At 41.9% G+C, this 23,025-nt stretch overlaps 1 protein-coding gene across 7 annotated transcripts in view; it reads left to right on the forward strand.

Moving 5' to 3' along the window:
- STARD13 (StAR related lipid transfer domain containing 13) overlaps positions 1 to 23,025 on the forward strand; it is a 551,580-nt gene that overhangs the window by 488,284 nt on the left and 40,271 nt on the right. For all 7 annotated transcript variants that reach the window (XM_032791937.2, XM_032791938.2, XM_032791941.2 and 4 more), the window contains 3 exons: positions 10,544 to 10,615; positions 12,452 to 12,533; positions 22,309 to 22,372. In XM_032791937.2, the coding sequence (XP_032647828.1) occupies positions 10,544 to 10,615; positions 12,452 to 12,533; positions 22,309 to 22,372 (218 nt within the window). The remainder of the gene's footprint in view (positions 1 to 10,543; positions 10,616 to 12,451; positions 12,534 to 22,308; positions 22,373 to 23,025) is intronic.

Here is a 23,025-nt window from a genome sequence, read left to right on the forward strand (position 1 = left end):
AAAACCCTTCTGTCTCTGTAACAAATGTCCACACTATGGTGCTACAGCAGCACAGCCACAGTGCCACAGCTACACCACTGTAGCACCAGTAGTGGAGCCAACCCCTTAATGTAACATTAACCTGGGATCTGACGCTCATAAAAGAACTCCCATAACTTCTATGGGTGTTGGATCAGGCTTATAGTTTTGTTGGGTGTTTTTTCCATTTAATATTTAAGTTTAATCTCAGTGTTATTGGTTTTTCATTTCTTTATGTACTGTTAAGAAGATATTCTGGCAGTTCTGATTAGTAATACAAGTGCAGTAAATAACAGCTGAATCAAAACTGTTAAACAGTAATGTGTGTTTTATGTTTAATCCTCTCAGAAACTAAGAAAAAGGCAGTCATTTAAATTAAGTAGATGTTCCCTAATTATGTTAACTTAGTTTTTTTATAAATTATTCTCCACTAACAGTCTTGAGGCATGATGAAATGTTAATACTGTAGATTTAATTTAATGGTGATAATTACAGCTGTAGACAGTGTGGTGAGTCTGAATCAGATAGAAATCATATGGCTGCTTTAGTACAAGTGATGTCTTTCAGAAGAATGTGGACGCTAAGGTGACTGGATTGCATATTGATGACAGCTCTTCCAAGTCATGCAAGAATAAATTACTGACATTCTGCAGTTTTTCAGAATAGAGATGCAGGATGTCTGTTCAAATAGACTTTTTAAAAATAATACCTAATAAAGGAATACTGAACCCTAATAGACAATGCCAGATACTCAGCTAGTGTTGATTGGCATAGTTCCATCGACTTCAGTGGAGTGATGGTGATTAAGACCAGCTGAGGACTCAGCACCACATATTAAATTCACACCAGCTGAGGATCTGTCCCTCTGGCTTACATATTACGGTTCTTCCTTAAGTGCTGTATAGTGTATCTTTTTCTTATATTGTAAAGTACCTTCCATCTTACTTGGCACTAGACAACATTAATTGAATATTAATTTATGATAAACAGCTGATTTTGTTTATAAATCCCTCAGACTGTAATCCAAAATATTATCTGAGTTCTTGATTTTTAATATAAATTGACAGTGTGAAGATCACCTCATATGGATAAAGCATTTCTCTGACATATATCTGATTGCCTACAAGTAATTTGCATGTCTACAGACCATGAAGTGTATAATCAGGCAGTAATTAATATAGTGATAAGGATTTAAATTACACACTTCTTCACTGGGTAATTCAAAAGTTAAGAACATAAGAATGGTCATGCTGGGTCAGACCAAAGGTCCATCTAAGCCCAATATCCTGTCTTCTGAAAGTGGCCAATGGCAGGTGCCACAGAGGAAATGAACAGAACAAGTAATCATCAAGTGATCCATTCCCTGTTGCCCATTCCCAACTTCTGGCAAACAGGCTAGGGACACCATCCCTGCCCATCCTGGCTTATACCCATTGATGGACTAATCTCGGTGCCACTAGAGGGGACAGAACACTATGTCCAGGAGGTGTGTGGGTTACACTAGCTTCTGGCAAACTGAGGCTAGAGACACCATTCCTACCCATCCTGGTTAAGAGTCATTCATGGATTTATCCTTCATGAATTTATCTAGTTCTTCTTTTTTTAACCCTTTTATATTCTTGGCCTTCACAACATCCTCTAGCTGACTGTGCGTTGTGTGAAGAACAACTTCCTTTTGTTTGTTTTAAACTTGCTGCCTATTAATTTCATTTGGTGACCCCTAATTCCTGTGTTATGAGAAGAAGTAATAATTTCTTATTTACTTTCTCCATACCAGTCATGATTTTATAGAACTCTATCATATCCCCCCTTAGTCGTCTCTTTTCCAAGCTGAAAAGTTCCAGTCTCATTAGTCTCTCTTCATATGGAAACCGTTCCATACCCCAATCATTTTTGTTGCCCTATTCTGAACCTTTTCCAAGTCCAATATATCTTTTTATAATTCCTTTTCCAATTCCAGTATATCTAAGATGAGGGATGTATAAAAGTGGATCTGAATCCCCTTGTTTCTAACCTCTAACTAACCCACATCATTTAGATAAAACAGAGCTATCTGACCTGATTTTGGATATCAGTGTGCTTTGTAAACTATTTTCTTATCACTGCATATTATGGCTGAGACTTTCAAAGAAGCCTAGAAGAGTTCATTGCCAAAATCCTGTTCAATTTAAGTGGGATTTAAGTGCCTAATTCCTTTAGATTCCTTTGAAAATCCCCTCCCATATCCATTTACTGTATATCTCAACACAGGGTTTTTTCATCTAGCTGGGGAATCTGCATAATCAGAAAGTCTCCTAGTTAACCAATTTAGGCTTAAAATTACTTGAGGGCAATGACTGATGCTTGATGGGGATGATATTTCCACTTAGTTGGAAGGCCTTCAGGTAATTTAGTGTTGTTAAGGTCTTTGAATATGTCTCACTCCCATACTGCTTCTGTCTGCTTGTTCTTCTAACAGCTCCTTTCAGTCCCTCCTTAGCCAGCCGTCTCAGAATGCAGCGTAGTAAAGTGTGCAAAGGCCTTTCCTACAGGATTGTTAGCAATTCTCCCACTCTTGTGTTACCATTCATTCATGAAGCACCATCAGATTTAGCAATAGTAACAGCAATAGGGTAGATCTCATACAGGCATTTTTTACAACAATCTAACCATGATCTAGGTCCAAGAAGGTCTAGATGAGATCATGGTTAAAAAAAAAAAAAAAAAATTAAAAAATGCTAGACACAAGCGTGTCCCCTTTAAGCAAATTCTGCGTGGCCTATTGTGGGAAACAAAGGAATTGTCACATTGGGTCAGACAAATGAACCATGCAGGCCTGTCTCCAGTAGTGGGAAGTATCAGCTTGAGTGTGAATCTATATCTCTATATATGTGTGTGTGTGTCTAGATAGATATAATTAGAGCTGGGGAAATTTTGTTGTGTGAAACATTTTTTCAGGAAAATGCAGATTTGGTGACGCTGAAACATTTAGCAAATTCTTGTCAATTTCACCAAATTGTTTTGGTAAAAACAAATACGAAAAAATCAAAACTTTTTGATATTTTTGGTTTGAAACTATTCTTTCTTTCAAAATTTCTATTTTAATTTTTAGTTTAAAAACAATCAAAATATCTTAAATGGTCAAAATCAAAATGAAACATTTCAATTTTGTTGAAACTAAATTCTTTGTTCAAAACCAAATTTTTTGATTTGCTAAAATATTTTTTTTTAATTTTTTAAATTTGTTTTCAGTTTGATTCAAAACAATTTTTTTGGACTTGCCAGTGATATATAGGATAGGACTTGCACAGCTTGATATGGGATAACCTGCCTGGAACAAATTTCCTCTTAGTCCCATTACATCTCCTAGCTGAGTGCCCCCTCTTGGCTGCCCACCAAATTACTGTGAGGAGAGGCCAATCTTCTGGATCCCTGGATGTTTTAAGCCTTCTTAAACAGAATTCAGTCACTGCCCCAATCTTGGTATCTCTAGGAACACTGTTGGGGTGCAGATCTTCCATATAACAGCCCCTCCTGAGTGCTGGAACCTGCTGTCCAGCTGCCTAGCCTCTGGGATCAGTGCTGGCCCTTCAGACTCCCTCATTTCTTAAATACAACCTCTCCCAGAATCCTACCAAAGGTATAAGTTTCTGGGCTACAGTTTTACTCTTTTAGGAGGAATGTGGCAGTTGTGAACCATATAACACACAGAGGCACTTTGCTCAGAAGTCTTACACAATTGCTGTTCTATACTTCCAAAATGCTTGATGTTTTTTTCTACATTCCCTATTAATTCTAGACAGTTTCCTTATCCATTTAAATATCCAACTTTTCTTTTTTTAAACCTTACTCAGCTCTTCAGCTCAATGATGATCACAATGGTCCCTTCCGGCCTTGGAATCCATGAATCTGTCCTGTGGTAATGAGTTCTACAGGCTAATTGTACACTGTGTGAAAAAGTTTTTCCTTTTATCAGGTTGACTTTCACACTTCTCACTTTCACTTAGTAGCCCCTTGTCCTCGTGTTATGAGGCAGAGCGAACAGAAGTTCCCACTCTGCTTCTCTATTTCATTCATTATTTTGCCTACTTGTATCATGGTCCTCTCTTTTTTGTCTCTTCTCTAAGGTAAGCAGCCTAAGTTTTTTTCAATCTCACATAATATGAGAGTTTTTTTCCATATCCATAATCATTCTTGTTGCCCATTTCTGACAAATGTAAAGGCCTACAAAACAAAGAATTGTTGACATAGCTCTTAAGCTTGAAAGGATTTTTATTGTGACATTTAAATTATTTTCAGCATCAGTAATTTAAAAATCCTTATACTATTGTACTATTACTGACAGCACAATGTTCTGCAGAAAGCTTTGTCTATTAAAATCATGCTTTGACAGCTTTATTTGTTCCCCACTTGCAAAACGTACCCTTGGTTCTAACAGTAATTATACAACAGGATATAAAATCAATTGAATGCAATTCTGCCTTTGAAAACCTTCTTATCTGGATTTAAGGAAGTGTAGGCACTACAGTGTAGTAAAACCATATATATATAGTCGTATGGGGCTTTCCTATAAGAGAATCCTGAGGATCTTTTTATTTTTTCACAATCGACACCTATGTGATGGGAAGGAGGAGGGGCTAGAGGATAGGCGCTATCCCGCCATTTAGGAGACCTGGGTTCAAGTCTGTGTTGTGCCAGACATCCTGCGTGACCTGGGGCAAGTAATTTGGCTCAGATGGCACTTGAGTTAAATTGGAATTAGGCACCTAACAACCTTTGAGAATAGGGGTCTGCATGCTCAACCCCAATTGATTTAATTGATAGGTACCTAACCTGCTTAGGTGCTATTAAAATCCCTCTAAGCATCTATGTGAATCTTTAGGCATGTCAATAACTGAAAATCTACCCCTCTGTGCCCCATTTTTCCTGTAAAATAGGGATAATAGTATTTCTCTACTTCACAGCCATGTTGGGAAGATAAATACATTAAAGATTGTGAGGAACTGAAGCCTGGATTCACAAGGTACTTAAGTGCCTAAATCAGTGTTTAGGTGATTAAATCCTAGTTTTGGCTCCACTGAGATTCACAAAACTCCCCCTGAACCCCGTAGGCAGCTCAACTCGGTGCCTAAATTTTCAGGGTAAAATTTCTCTCAGCACCTGAATTTCTGCCTCTGAGCATGTATTCTGCTGCCTCCCTCTGGGCATCTGGACACCTATCTCCCACCACAGGCCCAGAGCAAATTACAAACCAGGGAAGCTAGGCACTCCTCTCCTGAAGCCCAATCAAGTAGATGAGCGCAGAGGCTACATACCTGGTCAGGTCCCATTCAAAATCTGGGCGAGAAGGGCACCTACCTTATAACTGTTAGCCCAGTGGCTAAAGTACTCAATTCCCACTTCTGCTTGAGGCGAAGACAGGATCTCAGTAGGGGTCTCCCACATCTCAGGAGTGTTCCTTAGACAATTGAGGGGCTTCCATTTTAAACATACCAGTTCCTACTTCTGAATAAGCTGGAGGAGTTACTATTAAACAAATTGCTTCTGTAGTGCCCCAGTTGTTTCTCAGCCAAAGGCATGAGAACTCAGGACCAAGAATTAAATATGTGTTGAATATATGACATTGCATCAAACTTAGCAAGCAGAATTATCTGTCATCTGTAACTAACTTACTGCTTTATTTCCAAGTTTGAGATGAGGGGAGACCTGTTCTTTCCACGAAACCTGTGTGTAACTGCCAAAGGAATTCTCTTACAGTTATTCACAGAAAAATGGGCTCCTCTCTAAAAAACTTGATTTAAAATTTTAATAAAAGTTGCTAAAGAACATACTTTAAATCTATTGAAATTATATTTAAGTGAGGTCAAATATAATGGGTAAGGTATGTTTTTGTTTAAAAAAATATGTTAAGAAAGTAAATGAGCGTGAGTGATGAGTGATGGCAAAGAAATTAAAATGAATTCAGCCTACTGGAAGGATAAATTTTATCAAGCACATAAACAAAAGTGTGTCAGTAACACACGAGGCAAGGTGATTATGTACCACATTGTTGCTCCTGTTCATTATTACGATTTGGTGGATTGCTTCAGTGAGTACCGTAAGGTTAAATAAAAGTTGTTGTTGGAATCAAGGAGAAAGTGGAGAAGCGGAAGAGAGAAAGAGATGGATGGAGGATAGAAAAGAGGAAAGTAGATAAGAAATGTTGTTGAGAGAAGGGAGTGAAGTAACGAGGCCTTGGTAAGCAATATTCTTGGTCTATGATATGGCACTGTTCAGAAGTCCCTTGCAGAAAAATGAATTCGTTCGGGTTATCTTCTCATAAGAGGGTAGCGTTCTCCAGGAGAGGGATTCAGGAGCTCTCCTGCTCCCTTTCACTCAAAGGAGGAGCAGTCTGGGGAGGTTAGTTTTGTTTGTTTTATAAAGCAGACAAATTCAAATGTAATGACTGGTGACTAGATGTCATGGAAGGTTGTGATAGGAGAAGTCTTTCACCTGTATGTCAGCTGTTCCTTGTAACACTGGTTGATAGTGACCCAAAGTAGTTCCTATGGAATAGCTGTTTGGTTGTCTTTTTGATTGATGGCACTCAGTAAAGATGCCTAGGATTGATGGACCTGAAGATTGATCTATCCTCTCTTCCTATAGTCAGACCCCCTAGAGCAGAACCGAGGCATGCTGGTGAGACAGCACAAAGAAGCTTTCGCTGTCGTAGCTGGAGATACACCTGTTCTGTGGAATAACAGAGGAGTTTAATTCCTAGGGCTGAACACTTAGTGACAGAATTCCCTTTTCTCTCAACATGCAAACTTAGCAAAACTTATTTCCTGCCAATTTGCATGATTATTTCAAGTTCAGTTCTTTTGAAAAATAATGTTATCTACGTATTTACATTAGTCACAGTTTGTGGCTAATTTATTGTATCATTCATTGTTATTAACTATTTCACTTACTCAGTGCCTGGTCAAAGACTCACTTGTGTGGAAAGCTGCAAAGCATGTTATTAATGGATTCTCTGCAGAATATAGAGTAGAGTAAATGGGCAGGGTCGCCCCACATCACAGCGCACACATGTGCATGCGTTCAAAACTCCTGGGGTTCTCTTTATTCTCCATCTGGGAATAACCAACTGTAAACCATAGCCTAAGTTTCCTCAGGGCTGGCTGGCTGTTTCTAGGTGTGTCCCTTGCCAGCCCTCCTGCCTTAGTTCTTCCTTCCTTTATACTGGGCACTCGAGCTAATGAAACTCCTTGCATAACTCAGCAGAATTGCTCTTCTCTCCTTCATAGCGCCTGCCAGCCTCTTACAAGTAGGTTTTCTTACAGAGAAATGTACATTCTGGAAAGAATTCCTCTTTATACAAAAAACAGGGAAACTTCTGGCTTTGTTTCTAAGGCAACACACCACCATATCTCCAGCCTTTAATTTCTGTTGGGTATCCGATTTATTCTTACTGCTGTGCGAGGTTCCTTTGTCTTTTTCCTGTCTGGCTTTGATCCACTCTGCCTTTTGAATAAAGTACAGCTGCTGCAGCCTGGGTCTCACACCTGCGCCAGTCAATAGATGAGAGGCTGGATGTGGGAATAGGGCTAGGCCAATGCTGCAAAACATTGTTTCTATAAATTTCTGTTGACATTTTAAAGGAATTCATTGTAGCTCTCTGCTCGCCCCTTCCCAGAGGAGTCTTCACTAATATCGGAGCCAGTAAATTAACAGAACCAGCAAATTTTAAGCAAATATTAAAGAATATTCATGGAAAATTAATGTTAAATCTGCTGTCTCAGAGCATTTTCACAAGGGAGCTTATTCTAACCAGTATATACATCCAGTGGGGGCGGTACCAGGGACTAGATGATGTATTGGACTACTTATCCATCCAGGAGAGGGAGGGGAATAAGGAGTCCCACTCGGACCCTGCAGAGGAATAAGCAGGTGCTGCATGCCTACTTACATATCCCTGGAGCAGGAAATGGGGGTGGCTAGGAGGCACAGGGAATGGTGGATCCTCAGTGCCACTGGCCAGTGCAAATGAGTCGGTATGAGCAGTGTCGTAATTTGCTGCTGGGCTGGGTCCAGCTACCACCAAATTATCACCTCTTCCCCTCCCAGAGCAAGAGAAAAGCAGCGGAGGAATTGCAGAGGGTGTCTGAGTTCTAGTTTCTCCCCAGGGCCGCTGCTGGGGTGGTGCAGTTTATGCAACCCTTCTTCAGGGCTGCATCTAAATTCACAGCCCCGTGTCCTAGATGATTGTCCACCCAGACTGTATTTTGAATACTTGCTCCAAGCTGCTCACAAAGGAGCAAGAGACCAAGAAATGGTTCTGCCAATCTTTCTGGGTAATGGATGCATTCAAGAAAATTGTAACCTGCACGTGAACAATATGCAAAGAGAAAGAAAGGCAAAATTCACTATATTAGTTATTTCTTGCAGATATTCATCCATCTCCACTTAAGACCACGTGGCCTTCACTTGGGCCACAAGAAAATTCCTGGCAGGCCACACTTGGAGTAGAAACTCAAAAACATATTGAAATCTGAGAAGCCCATAGGGACATTAGCTGCAGATTTCTCCATTACACACAGTTTCTTCTTGTTGTTGTTCCAGTGCAGATGAAACTTGACTATGCAGCTGTTGTGAGTTGTAAAATATATTTTCCAAGAGGATCAATTAATTTGTGTTTCATGAAACTGTATTTAACAAACAAACAGACCAAGAAAGTAACAACTCTTGTCTTTTTTCCAAACACTGAACGAAAATATTCTCTCACACTGGAACGTAATAGAGAGAATGCCCTTTCAGCATACAGATGTGCAGCAAAAAAAAGCCTTGTTTTATGTCCTTTTGCACAGTTGTATGAACTCAGTGTACTTGCAAACACTTTTTGGGGGTAGAGGACTGTGACATGAATTAATGTCAAAGCAAGTGAAGTAAAATGACCAGGCAGAGAATCAGTTGCAGCACTGCTGATGATCCCGTACATTGCAGATCTGTTATTGACCATCCAATTATCTTTGGGAAATTGTGCTTTCAACAAGCAGGCCTTTTATCCTGAATTCATATTTCTGTAACAACCACTGATATGAGTCAATATTCAGAGGAGCAAAATGGTGTCTGGGTCTCATACTGTACTGTATAGTCAAAGGAACACACGTTTTCCCTAGCAGGCTGTTCAATGAGCTGCAGTGGACCTGATTCAGTTGCTTTGAGCAGAGTTAAGCCAGGTTGAATTTGGCCCATTGTCTGCACATGGAAACTATGCACTTCAGTACGAAACAGATTTATACCTAGTTTTAGCATTCATGGTAGGACATTCAGAAGAGCAGCAGAGTCTGATTTTTTTTTTCTTTTTCCAGTCCAAGCACCTCTGCTGTCTTTAATAGACATTGTGTGGGCAAGATTTTCTATCATGGCTGCTTAATTTGCATCTACAAAATCTGCATGTGCCAAACCCTGGTGTTTTCACTCTCAGGTTAGATGGCGACAGGCATAGAAATCTACTCCCTGGAGCCAACATGCATCCAGATTTTGCAAAAGCACTGGATCTGCCTGCCTGTCCCTTGGGGCACTTATCCTGTGAATATTTCCACACATGGGTAGTCCCCCCTGGCTCGGTGTGAGTATTTGAATTGTATGGTTCCAGGTACAAAGCCTTTATTGGTTCTTTGGAGATGCCCATGCCTGAAAAGAGGGTCCTGTAGTTGATATTAAATTTTTGTATTAAGACTTCAATTTTTCATTACTACTTAGCACTCATATAGAGCAGATCAGCCCCTCCCATACTAAACGCTCTGGGAGGGAGCCCATGTTGTCTGACCAGGTGGGCAGGGTTCTGCTTCCTCTCCATCCTCCCTCCCAAGAGTGTAGGACCTGCCTGAAAACCTGGTAGATGATCCCCTAGGTATGAGGGCCATCTCTGTGAAGGCTATGTTCCTCTGCTCAGGCCCTGATCCCTTGTGTGGTTCCCTCTGGCTCCCTGACAGCATGTCTGTACTGGAGCTGTGCTGGCAGAACCTGCAGTGGCTCTCAGGGCTCCTGGAAAGCTCCATGGAAAAGGAAATACTCCCGGGTATACGTTGCCTTTCCTTGGTAAGATATGTGGGGCTGGAGGAGGGATACTGTGCGTTCCCTTTGGCCCGGCTTCCAGCCTGCCCAGTCTCCCTCCCTGCCTCCCCCCCAGACCATGCAAAGTGCCCGCTGTAGGGTCTCAGTGAAGAACTGGAAACAGTGCCACAGAGCTGGCTCATCAGCCCCGTGTATGGAGACAGTCATCTCTAGTATTGATCTAAGGGTGACAATTTGGCCTGTTGTGCTTGAAATCTCCAAAGTGTTGTGCAAACCCCAATAGCGCTGTGAGGCAGGTGGGTATGTTTCCTAGACATCTGTTTGTTTGATGCCACGTAATAATAACAGTTACATTTAAAAGTGTTTTAGGCACTCAAAAGGAACATTAAATCCTCTCGTTTCTTCCTTGTAATTAAAATAACTCCTGATGAAGAATAGCACACTGTGGCTCTAGAGTGAACCTATTCTGCTTTCTCTTACTCTTCAGAAATTGAAGCAAAGGAAGCGTGTGACTGGTTACGAGCTGCTGGATTTCCACAATATGCTCAGCTCTATGAGGGTACGTTGTTGTTATTTCTATTACTCCTAAAGTGTATTGGACATCTCAGCAGACACAGACCTGGTCTAAAATGTTTACAATCTACAGTGTTGCAACTGTTGTGATTTTTATCCTGAATCTCACAATATTTAGTGATTTTTCTTAGAGCACCAGCTCCTGGACTCATGTGACTATGTGAAAATCTCAGCTTTCATTTTTTTAAACAGTATATTTCTAGCCCTCATGTCTGCAGAGGAAAGCTTGAAAATGTGGCCTGAATGAGCCCTCAAGTTCAAAAAACAGGATGCAAATAAAAAGAAAACAAAATATATATTTTTTTACTCTCATTAATTTTAAGACCAGCTGATGATTTTGGGGGCCTGACTCATGATGTTGAATGCTTGGGGTTCGCAATACTGTATCTAATGTCCTGCTTCTACAGATTGCTCAGATAAATCCCTCCACGTGCACAGAGCTCTTTGCAGATCACATCCTAAGTTTAGACATAACTTCTAGTTAGACTTGTCATAATCAGTGAATTGGGAGGAACAAGGGAGGAAAGGAGAGACAAGAAGGATGAAAATTAAGAGCTCTGTTCTTTTAACACACTGATGGGAAATGGGACACTCAGAAATCCAAGAAAGAAAAATTATTGTTATAGAAAAGAAAACACAAAATATATAGAAAATGCAAACTCTCTGTCAAGCTGGTTGTAAATCTTCTAATCTGAGCTTCCCACATTTGTGTGACTCGCAGTGGAAGGCAAGGCCAGCAACCAGATCAGTGATAATTCAGATCCAAGGGGTGCTGAACCACTGCCCCAGAACTCGGTGAAGTTAGTGTAGCCAGCAGCGGTAGGATGGGACTCTTCCCTCTGGCTTCTCCTGCTGGTTACATCCAGAGCAGGTGATTGGTGGCCTTCTCTCCTCCCAACTGGTGTTTGGCAGCTTCTCCAGGAGGAAGTGGAAGAGTTTAGTCTTGCTGCTGCACACAACAAACAGCACAGTGGGAGCTGGGATTGGCTTCCTCTTGTTTCCCTTCCACATAGCTCAAAATTGGGGCAAAATTATTGCTGTTGCCCCGACCTGAAGGTTGGGGAGAGGGAAGAAGAATGTTCCCCTCACCCTGCACCCTCTGCCCCAGTAACTGTGATGAACATCCACAATTCCCTTAAAGTCAATAGGAGTCAAAGGTACTCAACATCTAATAAAATCAGCTGGAGTATAGTCATGACGCTGGGATCCATCCGTCTGTTACAGAAACGCAATAATTTGTGTGCACCCAAATAACTTTTCATTACAATTGTCAGTTTCCAGCATTTCCATCTTGTTTTTTAAATTTCAGGCTAGTATTTGGGGTGACTAGTATTGTCAGCTCACTTCTCATCTGTTGCTTGAGTTACCCTTTGTTTAAGCTCTTTGTGCGTTGTGCTAACAAAATAGTCAAATCATTTATACTGCATGGTAAAGTCTGCCTAGCAAATATTTCCCTGACTCACTAGGACGGGAGTGGATGACCTTACTGCCCATGTTGATGATTAAAGTGTTGTGGTAATTCTCAGATCTCATTTTTTGGGGATAGTGATCAGGTAGCAACGCTAAGCATCTAATATCTTCTTATAGCCAGAACCAAACATGTCACTATCTCTTTGGTTCACAGGACTGTCAACTCCCTTTTTAATATAAAAAATAAAATTATGTGAAGTGACCAAACAAGTCCTGGATGTCATACAGGGTAACAACTAAGGCCAAGTGAAATAAGTCTCTGCCGATAAAACACATGCAGTGCATCTTTGAAATAAGCTGTTTCTATTTGAATAAAAAGTAGTTGGTTTAATACTAAATCTCCCTTTTACAGATTCCCAGTTTCCTATTGACATTGTAGCTGTAAAGAAAGATCATGACTTTCTCGACAAGGACCTTGTAGAACCCCTTTTCAGGTAAATAACATCCACTTTTCTTTTTTTGTATCTTAAGAACCTTGGTGGATTTTTGTTTTGAAATTAGTGGCCCAGCCTCAGAGATGTTTGTTTGTCCTTGTCAATTAAGTGGGTGTAATCCAGGGGTAGGCAACCTATGGCATGGGTGCTGAAGGCGGCACATGAGCTGATTTTCAGTGGCACTCACACTGCCCGGGTCCTGGCCACCAGTCTGGGGGGGGCTCTGCATTTTAATTTAATTTTAAATAAAGCTTCTTAAACATTTTAAAAGCCTTATTTACTTTACATACAACAATAATTTAGTTCAATATTACAGAGTTATAGAAAGAGACCTTCTAAAAATGTTAAAAGGTATTACTGGCACGTGAAACCTTAAATCAGAGTGAATAAATGAAGAGTCGGCACACCACTTCTGAAAGGTTGCCAAGCCCTGTAATCTGTAGTTTTTTCAGAATAAATGCTAGAAACCTGGATTCATTTCTCTCCCAAAAAATCCTACAGCAGGGGCCAATTTGCTCCCTGAAAATTCACAAGATTTAAAAAGGGCCCAAATCTATCAGCCCATCTCATCAATGGAGTGAGTCTGGCTGCCTTTTGGAGAGAACAGCACCAGCAAACCCAGCATAAATTAAGGATCTGTGTGTGGGTAACACCTGGGTAACTCTGCCCCTGACTACCACAAACACGAAGAAAGTCCATTGCCCAGAACCTTCTTCCTTCTGACAGCAAGGATGGCTCTTGTGCTACTATGCTGCCATTGGCTCCCAACTGTTGTTGTTGTTTGTTTAACTGTAGTACTGCAGCCCTAGTCAGTGACCAGGACCTCATTGTGCTAGTGTAACTCCAACAGCTCCCCATCGTTGGCGGGCGGGATCAAACCTGGGACTCTGGAGTTAAATGCATGAGCCTCTACCACATGAGGTAAAAGCCATATGCCTGTTAACTAAGTCGTAGAGCAGACTCATTAATATCTCTCTCTCTAAGTGGTCTCTGTGCTACTAGCTGGGACAGAACACCACACCCAGGAGGTATGTGGGTTACACCAGGTGCTGTATAAACAGCCAGTTGTAGATGCTCACAGCTCCACCCTTGCCAGAGAGTTAATGTGTTTCTGTTTGTGTCGCATTTTGTTCTTTGCCTGTTGGGAGTATGCCACACACAGCTTCTGCTTTGCCCCACCCTAACCCTTCACCAGCTGTGGAGCACCGACCTTGTGGTAGTCCTGGAAAAGGACTTTGGCTGGGGAGAGGAAATGACACTGCAAAGGCACTGACTGCTCCCCTTTTCTTTCTCCTGTGCTCCACTTGGGCTGGGTTCTGCTACTCTCCACCTGCGTGGGTACAAGGGCGCATCAGGCCCATAATAAGGCAGGGTCCACTACATGAAACTGCAGCTTTCACGATGTCAGTAACACGTTAAGCCTGGAAGTGATTATTGGTTCCAGACATGTTAGACCCACTGCATGCAAGGAGTGATGAGCCTGTGGCAGGGGACTTCAGAGCGGGGTTTGGGTGAAGCCAGTGGAAAAGGTCCCTCAGGATACATCTACACTTGAACTAGGGATGTCATATCCAACAAGGGTAGATGTACAAGCACTGGCATGCTAGAAATAGAAGTGTAACTGCAATAGATTGCACAAATATTCAGGATATGACTGTGCTGCTCTCTGAGCTCTGTTGGGCTCTTTGAGCTTGGCTCCCCAGCAGAGGGGCTTGAATGTGCCCATGGAGTCTCCCAGGCTCCTATGTCTAGGTTCATTTTTGATTGATGGAGGAAACAAAGTGGTGGTGGTATCACCCAAAGGCCACCTACTTGTGGCATGAAAACATGGCCTCACTCACAGTAAATTATGCAGGTATGTGATCCTGCCTCTCCTTTCTTACATGACTAATTAAATAGTTAACAGTGCTGACATTTAAATTATGATCATTGGGCATCTGAGTTAACACCTTACTGAGATTAGTAGTGCAGTTCACATTAGCAGAGCTGCTCTTCCAAGCTCTGTGCAAACGCACAAAAACATCCATGCAGCGATCACACCCGGCTAACATTTTTGAGGATTTGTTTGCAACCGGAACAGTTAGAGACCTGTTTTTAAATGGAAGATGAGAGTCTGGAGAACAAAGTAGCAGCTGGAGAGGTGTGTCATCGATCCACCATAACATGGGGCTGTGTTCTAGGCTCTGGTATAGTCTAGGGCAGAGGTGGCCAACTTGTGGCTCCAGGGCCACATGCGGCTCTTCAGAGGTTAATATGCTGTTCCTTGTATAGGCACCGACTCTGGGGCTGGAGCTACAGGCACCAACTTTCCAATGTGCCGGGGGTGCTCACTGCTCAGGCCCTGCCCCCACTCCACCCCTTCCCTGAGCCTGCCGTGCCATTGCTCCTTCCCTCCCTCCACTCCGAGCCTCCTGCATCCCATGAAACAGCTGATCGGGAGGTGCAGGTTGGGAGTGGGAGGTGCTGATCGGTGGGTCTGCTGGTGAGTGGGAGGCGGGGCCCGGGCCAGCCCCCATGGGGAGACGGGGTGAGGGTGCCACCCAGCCCCACTCTGCCTCCAACCCCAGCTCCACTCCACCCCCTGCTCCGCCCCCAGCCCAGCTCTGCCTTCAACCCCAGCTCCACTTCACCCCCTGCTCCACTCTAGCCCAGCTCTGGCCTCATTCTTCATCCCCAGGCCAGCTCCACCCCTAGCTCCAACTCTTTCCCCATCCCCAGTTCTGCCCCCAGCTCCACCTTCAGCCCAAGCTCCTCTGCTGAGGAAGAAGGCTATGCATAATGGGGGGGCAGGAAACATGTTCCATTACTGGTAAGGGTGGGGGGAAGCAACAAGAAAAATTTGGGCACCACTAGTCTAATCCATAGCTGTATGGGGAGAATAAAGACTGTATCTACCATACAGGCAGGGGCAGAACCATTGTTCTGCCAGAGGTTAAATTGTTTGGAAGGATATCTTCAGATCCCAGATTTTCACTGTAATATGATCAACTCTTAGTTGAGAGCTGTTGGGTGCATCTGGCTGACGATATTTGTGTCCCAAGGTCTATACATAGACACACCTTTCTGACAAGTTTCTGTGTTAAATTGGGGCAAATGGAACCTTGCTGGCCCACAGCTGTACTTAATTTCTCCAAACGGAGAGGCCTCATACCCAACAAGAGAGCCTCTCAGAAATCATTATTGTCAATATTTTAATTGTTATACTGACCTAGTGGGACCTCTGAGGGACAGGGGAAGGGTCAGTTTTTATTTCCCTGTATTCAGTGGCCCATATGAATGAGTGTGCTCAATTTCAAGATTCTATTTAAACAGGAACAATGAATTGTGCTGGCCAGTCACACACTTACAAGCATCTGTATTTTATAAGCTATCACATTTTTCAAAACCATGCAGTATACTTTAACCCCCCATAGCTTATCTGACCAGGCCCTCCCAGTGCTCTGTGATGGCTGGGGCATTACACAAGATGCATGCTGGGGTGTCATGTAGGAAACACCTGGCCATGACATTCACTTGTAAAATGGAAAACAAAGAAAGGCAACTATTATTTGTGTGTGCTGAATGTCCCTCATAGGGCCCAATCTCGAAACGCCCACTGACTTCAAAAGAACGCATGACCAAGCCTTTAGCCTGATTAGTGAGACATTCAGCTCAACTACATAGATTTTTCATTTGCAGCGTAACTTTGAAGCTGAAGTATGAGAGCAGCTCTTTAGACCGAGCGGAGTTTGAACTCTGGACCCTGTCACACAGACTTTTACCAATAGAACTTAGGCTCTGAATTTCTCAGCTTTTGTGAACAGAAGTCAGCCATTTAACTTTATTTCAACAATGTTTTTTGTGTTATAATATAGTGTAAAAGAGAATATGAGAGACATCACAAAGAAAGCACTTTCTTATAGGGTAGCTAGTAGCAACCTCTATTCAGAAAGCCTAGCATTCCAATTTTATAAATTCTAGTGATTTTCTTTTTGAGCTACTCTAATACCTCCATTGTTTGCAACAGGCCTTCTAAATTTGGCAGGGGGAAAGCCCTCAGGTTAGAGAAGTACCTTTTCTTTGTCCCATGAGATTTTATTCAGGTTTTATTGAGATATAAATGATAGGAAATCATTGTTTCCTTTCTCTCATTTGCATTCCTGAGGTAAAATTTGTCAGATAGCCAAAATACTAATTGAACATTAACATTCTGTGTCTGGGCCTACTTCCGAAGCAGCAACAACAGACACTGATTTGGGAAGATGTGTGAACTTCCAGAGCAACTGTTGGAGGAAAAGAGCCAGGCCAAATTCCACCTGCCTTCTCCCTAACTCATCACATGGTCCCAGTGGCCCAGCAGTGGAGCAGGATCTCTCTCAACTAGTTTGTTCTGGGCCTGGCTCTCCCCAAGCAACTCCTGGACCCACTGCCTAGCTCCAGTGGACAGTCCCTCGTTGAGAGATAACAGCTTTCTCCTGCTACTGCCATCTGAAATTAGGCCTGTAGCTCAAGTGGCATAAGTATATACATTAGTGGTGAAAAATCAGCATTCAACCCCTGCTTGTGAGGCATGGTGGAGGCTGTTACAGCTGCGTGTAATAGTCTGTTTTTACCTTTTTCCTTTAAAAAAAACTCTAGGAGATAATGTGCAAATAAACTGCTTTAAAAAACATTATTTAGATTGCACAATCTAGCACTTAAATGCTTAACTTTGCAATATGAATAGCATTCTTTTAACATATTGTTTTTCATGTAAATATATTGACCAAGTTTTTTAACTCAAGTGTGATTTTTGAGTCTTAAACTACCGTTTAGGCCCCTAAATAAATGCTCTTATTTTCAAAAGTGCGAAGCACTCACCAGCCCCTATTGAATTCAATATTTTAAACTGGGGCCATTCATTCTTTACGTAGTTATTCTCTGTTTCATAGCTTATAATTGCTCCAAGGGGCACTATATATAGATTATTATACTGGTAAGGATTGTTTAAATGTATATTATATACTCAATACTCTACAGTGTTAATACAGAATTCCAGATTTTTTAAAACTTGGGTTTTGAAAAAAAAATTGTTCAAGGTGCCATTAGAAGATCAAGGCACAGTAAAAGCCCAATCCAGTTCTATTAAAGGCAATAGACAGGCTCCTAATAATTTCAGTGAGGGTTGAATCAAGCCTCAAGACATATACAGCATATTGTAAAGTCTAAGAAAGTAAGAATGGCCATACTGGGTCAGACCAAATGTCCATCCAGCCCAGTATCCTGACTACCGACAGTGACCAATGCCAGGTGTCCCAGAGGGAATGACCCTAACAGGTAACGATCAAGTGATCTCTCTCCTGCCATCCATCTCCATCCTCTGACAAACAGAGGCTAGGGACACCATTTCTTAGCCATCCTGGCTAATAGCCATTTATGGACTTAACCTCCATGAATTTATCTAGTTCTCTTTTAAACGCTGTTATAGTCCTAGCCTTCACAACCTCCTCAGGCAAGGAGTTTCACAGGTTGACTGTGCACTGTGTGAAGAAGAACTTCCTTTTATTTGTTTTAAACCTGCCACCCATTGATTTCATTTGGTGACCCCTAGTTCTTATATTATGGGAACAAGTAAATAAGTTTTCCTTATTCATTTTCTCCATATCACTCATGATTTTACATACCTCTATCACATCCCACCTTAGTCTCCTCTTTTCCAAGCTGAAAAGTCCTAGCCTCTTTAATCTCTCCTCATATGAGATCCATTCCAAACCCCTAATCATTTTAGTTGCCCTTCTCTGAACCTTTTCAAGATGTGGGCATACCACAAATTTACATAAAGGCAATAAGATATTCTCCATCTTATTCTCTATCCCTTTTTTAATAATGACAGGTTTCAGAGTAGCAGCCATATTAGTCTGTATCCACAAAAAGAACAGGAGCACTTGTGGCACCTTAGAGACTAACAAATTTATTTGAACATAAGCTTTTGTGGGCTACAGCCCACTTCATCGGGTGCATGCAGTGGAAAATGCAGTAAGAAGGTGTGTGTGTGTGTGTATATATATATATATACACATATACACACACACAGAGAACATGAAACAATGGATGTTACCATACACACTCTAACGAGAGTGATCAGTGAAGGTGAGCTATTACCAGCAGGAGAGAGAAGAACTTTTTGTAGTGGTAATCAAAATGGTCCATTTGAAGCAGTTAACAAGAAGTTATGAGGAATGGGGGTTGGAATAAAAAACATGGGGATATAGTTTTACTTTGTGTAATGACCCTAAAAGTTGCAATATTACAACAAAAAACTTCCAAAACAGACTCCAACGAGAGACTGCTGAATTGGAATTAATTTGCAAAATGGACACCATTAAATTAGGTTTGAATAAAGACTGGAAGTGGATGGGTCATTACACAAAGTAAAACTATTTCCTCATGTTTATTTCCCCCCCACACACACTGTTCCTCACAACTTCTGTTTACCCCTTTCTCCAGTCTTTTATTTTAGAGTTCCTAGAAGGTGCTGGATTGATAGCACTGGAAAACTAAATCTTGTGTTTAGCCATGGAACTGGTACAGCAGGGTCCTTGGCAGTGCAAGCTTTCCCACATCACCTCTGGGATGAGAACCTCACTCAGGGCAGGTCTATACGACTGCTTAAGTTGGTGTAACTTAAGTCGCTCAGGGGTGTGAAAAAGCCACCCCCTGAGCGAAGCAAGTTACATTAACCTACCACCATCCACATTGCTCTCCCACCGGCATAGCTTCCGCCTCTCATGGAGGTGGAGTAATTATGCCGACAGGAGAGCACACTCCAATTGGCATAGCGCATTTTCACCAAACGCGCTACAGCAGCACAGTGTCCTCAGTTTTCAGTCCTTGGCTCCTATGCAGAGTTTCCTAACACAGGATCAGATGTCCCCCTCCCATAGACTAACCCATAATAGGAGGCTAGGCTGCTGGCAAAGTTTCCTGCAGATCTCCCCTTGAGACGCCACAGAGTTTGGGGGGCTGAGTTTTCTCAAACCCACGTATCTTGGAGATAAAGGTGTCACAGCAAAGGGTGCCTCAGATCAGCAGGGGCCTAGGTGGCTGACCCCTCCACGCTATGCAATTGCACGTAGTGCCTCCTGGCAGCATAGCTTCTGCGTGACCTTGGCATGCCATTGGCTGGGTTCCTCTGCAGCTGCTACTAAGCAGCTGCAGTCCAAACCCAAATGGAGTTAATACAGTTCCAAGCCACTTGAAGGATGTCCGAGGATAATCTGGAAGGCTGTTTAAGTGGGACAATAGGCCACCCACTGGGCTGCCCAATTACACAGCTTCTGCTGTACTATATTATTATTTATTTATTAATCACTGTTTGGTGCTGTGCATGTCACAAAAGGAAGACAGTTCCTGAGGCTAAAGAGTTTACAGTATGAAAGACAGGAACAACAAAAATTGAATGCCTAGGTACTATATCAGAGACATATGACGTTAATGATTCAAATTGCGCTGCCATTGTGCTGTGAAGGCCACATTAAATTGATGTCAGTGTTTTTATAGTATGATTTGCAAGCTTTCCCCAAATTCTGTGCAGCTTTCCTGACAAGTGTTTTGGTACATCCATAAATATTTTTAAAAGCTCGACCCTCCTGAGCTAAACTCTGGATTGTTTATTTGGCATGGATTTTACTTTTTCCTTCAAGCTCAGATGTCATGTTTTGTTAAAGTTCTAACTATACAGCCCTCTCCCATGACTTGAGGGAGTGACGTGAAAGTGTAGGTAGCATCTCAGTGGCCTCTCTCTCTTTGATCAGAACATCAGTGACAGCCTTTTTGCCGTCAGAGCCTTTTGTTTCTGTGAGGGTTTGGCTATCATTCATGTAACGGATATAAGCAGATGGGGAAAGCTGTCTGCTGCCATTGGCACATCAACAGCGTGTGAGAAGTTCAAACAGACTGGATTTAATTTCAGATGCCGGTAACAGGAAAGCTAATAAATCTGATCATTGGTCCTCTAATTTCACAAGCAGAATCTTTTCACAATATTGGAAGAACCTCAGAAAGCTTGCCATTGTTTTATAGATGGCTAAATCTAAAAGCAGGGGTTGAGTTCCTGGTTCCTATTAGAAGATAGTTCTGTGTTTTGATGGAGTGGGTTCAGAAAGCAGTCATCATAATACTGAAGCTTTCTCTGTCTCCAATCCAGCTAAGTAATGAGATCAACTCTTCCACTTCAGTACTGACATAATCCTTGTGTTCTGATAGGGTCAGTGAAAAACGAATTGCTTTTGTTTTCATTGTTTGTTTGACCAAATTATTTCAGTATCTTTCCACAAGGGAGCTGGAGGCCTCTCTTAAAATATTGAGACAAATTGTGCCTTTGGTTAGACCAGAGCAACACCATAGAATTCAGTAGGGTACCTGAATATAAATGAGGGGAAAATTTAAGCCATCGTCTGTAGGATCCTACTTCCCCTTCTCCCATGTATAATTATTTGCTCATTTGTTCTTCAAGTGCATATCACATTGCACTGATGGCAAGGAGAGACTTTGCCCCTTGAATCTTGAATGCTTCCTTTTTCTACTCCATTTTCTCCTCTTCATCAGTTGCAGATAGGTGATGAACACAAGGCTCCTTTTTAAACTATTTAGAAAGCTGCTGGCAAAATCACCTCTTGAGGTGTGTGGAGACACCAAGTTTACACTGTCCCTCAGTTTTTCAGCAGATACCTCCCCAGTGCCCATTCTCCTGCTGACTTCTGGAGTTAAAGATTGATGACCTGATTGAGGTGCTGAGCAATTTCAGAGAGAATTGCAGATTGTCAGTAGTGCTGAGTATCAGGTCAGGAAATCACCTCTAAAAACTTGAGTCTATCAGTTAGCTACCTGGTACAGTCACACAGAGAGATGAGCTGATTTTGCAGGAGTGTATTGGCTTATTCCATTTTGAAGTGACAATAACACCATAGCAACTTTATTTAGATAGGCTTGAAGTGCTAAGCTAGTGAGTATAAATGGGGCATAGTGACAGCTCCTCCTCCTCCCTCAATTTGTCCAAGAAAGGACTGACCTGGTGTAGGTGCTTAACTCCAGGAGAGGGTTCACAGCTGTGAATCCCAAGCAGAGGGAGGCACCTCCTTTTAGGTGCCAAACATCCTTTGAGGGGCAGGGTTTATGGCAAACCCATCTTCTTGACATTTCCTATTGGCTAGGTTAGGTGGCTCCCCACTCAGCATGCTGGCTGTTGTGAATCCTATTCTTAAGCAACTAACTCTCCCCATGCAGTCTATAGGGAGCCTGGGTGCCTAACTCAGGACTGAGGTTTCTCCTAGATGGCAGAGTGCCTAGAAGTTAGGCTTTGCAATTCTGACTCTAAGTCCCGTTTGTGGATCGAGCCCTAAATGCCTAACGTGAAAAATCAAATCTTAAATGAACTTTTTGTGGTTCTAATAAATCTTTTGGGATCTCATAACATTTGTTAGGGGTTTTAGAATGATAACATTATACACACAGTGGGCAAGTCACATTTTCACTCTGTGCCTCATTTAAGCCAGCTGTAAAATGGGTTTAATTATCTTTATAGCCTTTATAAAGTGCTTTGTGATGGGTGGATGAAAAGCTAGGCATTAGGTAGTGACAGCGGTGACATGCCCTTCTGATGCACAAGTCTGTAGCATGGAACAAAATGAAGTGTAGTGAATCCTGCTGTGTAAAGTTACAACCCCACAAGCAGATGAAAGGATAACTTTTGAAATCATGAGAAGTCATGCTCTTGAATTAGTGGGATGCTAATCTTTGGATTTTGCTTTATCTCTAGACGACTGAACACATTGAACAAGTGTGCCTCAATGAAACTCGATGTGAACTTCCAAAGGAAAAAGGCAAGTATCTTTGTTCTTACCATTGTAATGAGAACTCCTGCAATCAGGCCCCAAATCAAGAAAGCACTTAAGTTTAAGTTAAGCATGTTTAACTCTAAGCATGTATTTAAGTGCTATCCTGAATAGGGATGGTTTCCTGATCAGGGCCTTTAAATGTGAATTAAAAATAAATAGCTGTGAATAGTACAGCAGAGTCAGTGTTAAAAGACTTACATAGACACATGCAGTAATTTAAATGTTATATATGTTCAGTTCCAGTCAAGGGGAAAAGGGTATTATGCCTTGGTATTATAGTGTATTGTCACATTTCCCCATGCCATGTGATCACATAATGGAAAATCCTTCCAGGAAAAAATGGAAGCATCTGTATAAACAATAGCTTTCCTTCTTTCTCAGACATTTTCTTACCTCTGTTCATGCTAGATTGTTCTTGTGTGCGATATTCATCAAACAGCCTGTCCAGCATCCTTTCTGGCCATTCTCTTCCAAACTGTGTATATGCCAGTGAGGTCCCATCCTTTTTTCCAACTTGAGACTTGTGGGGGTTTTCCTGCCTTTGATAAGTGCATGTAACCTTCATGTTAAATCCCTGTTCTGGCCTCTCTAGAACAGAGTGCCAATCCACCAAATGGTGTGGCAGCTTTATAATGTGG

The sequence above is a fragment of the Chelonoidis abingdonii genome, chromosome 1, assembly GCF_003597395.2.
Source record: "Chelonoidis abingdonii isolate Lonesome George chromosome 1, CheloAbing_2.0, whole genome shotgun sequence".
In the NCBI taxonomy this organism is placed as follows: Eukaryota; Metazoa; Chordata; order Testudines; family Testudinidae; genus Chelonoidis; species Chelonoidis abingdonii.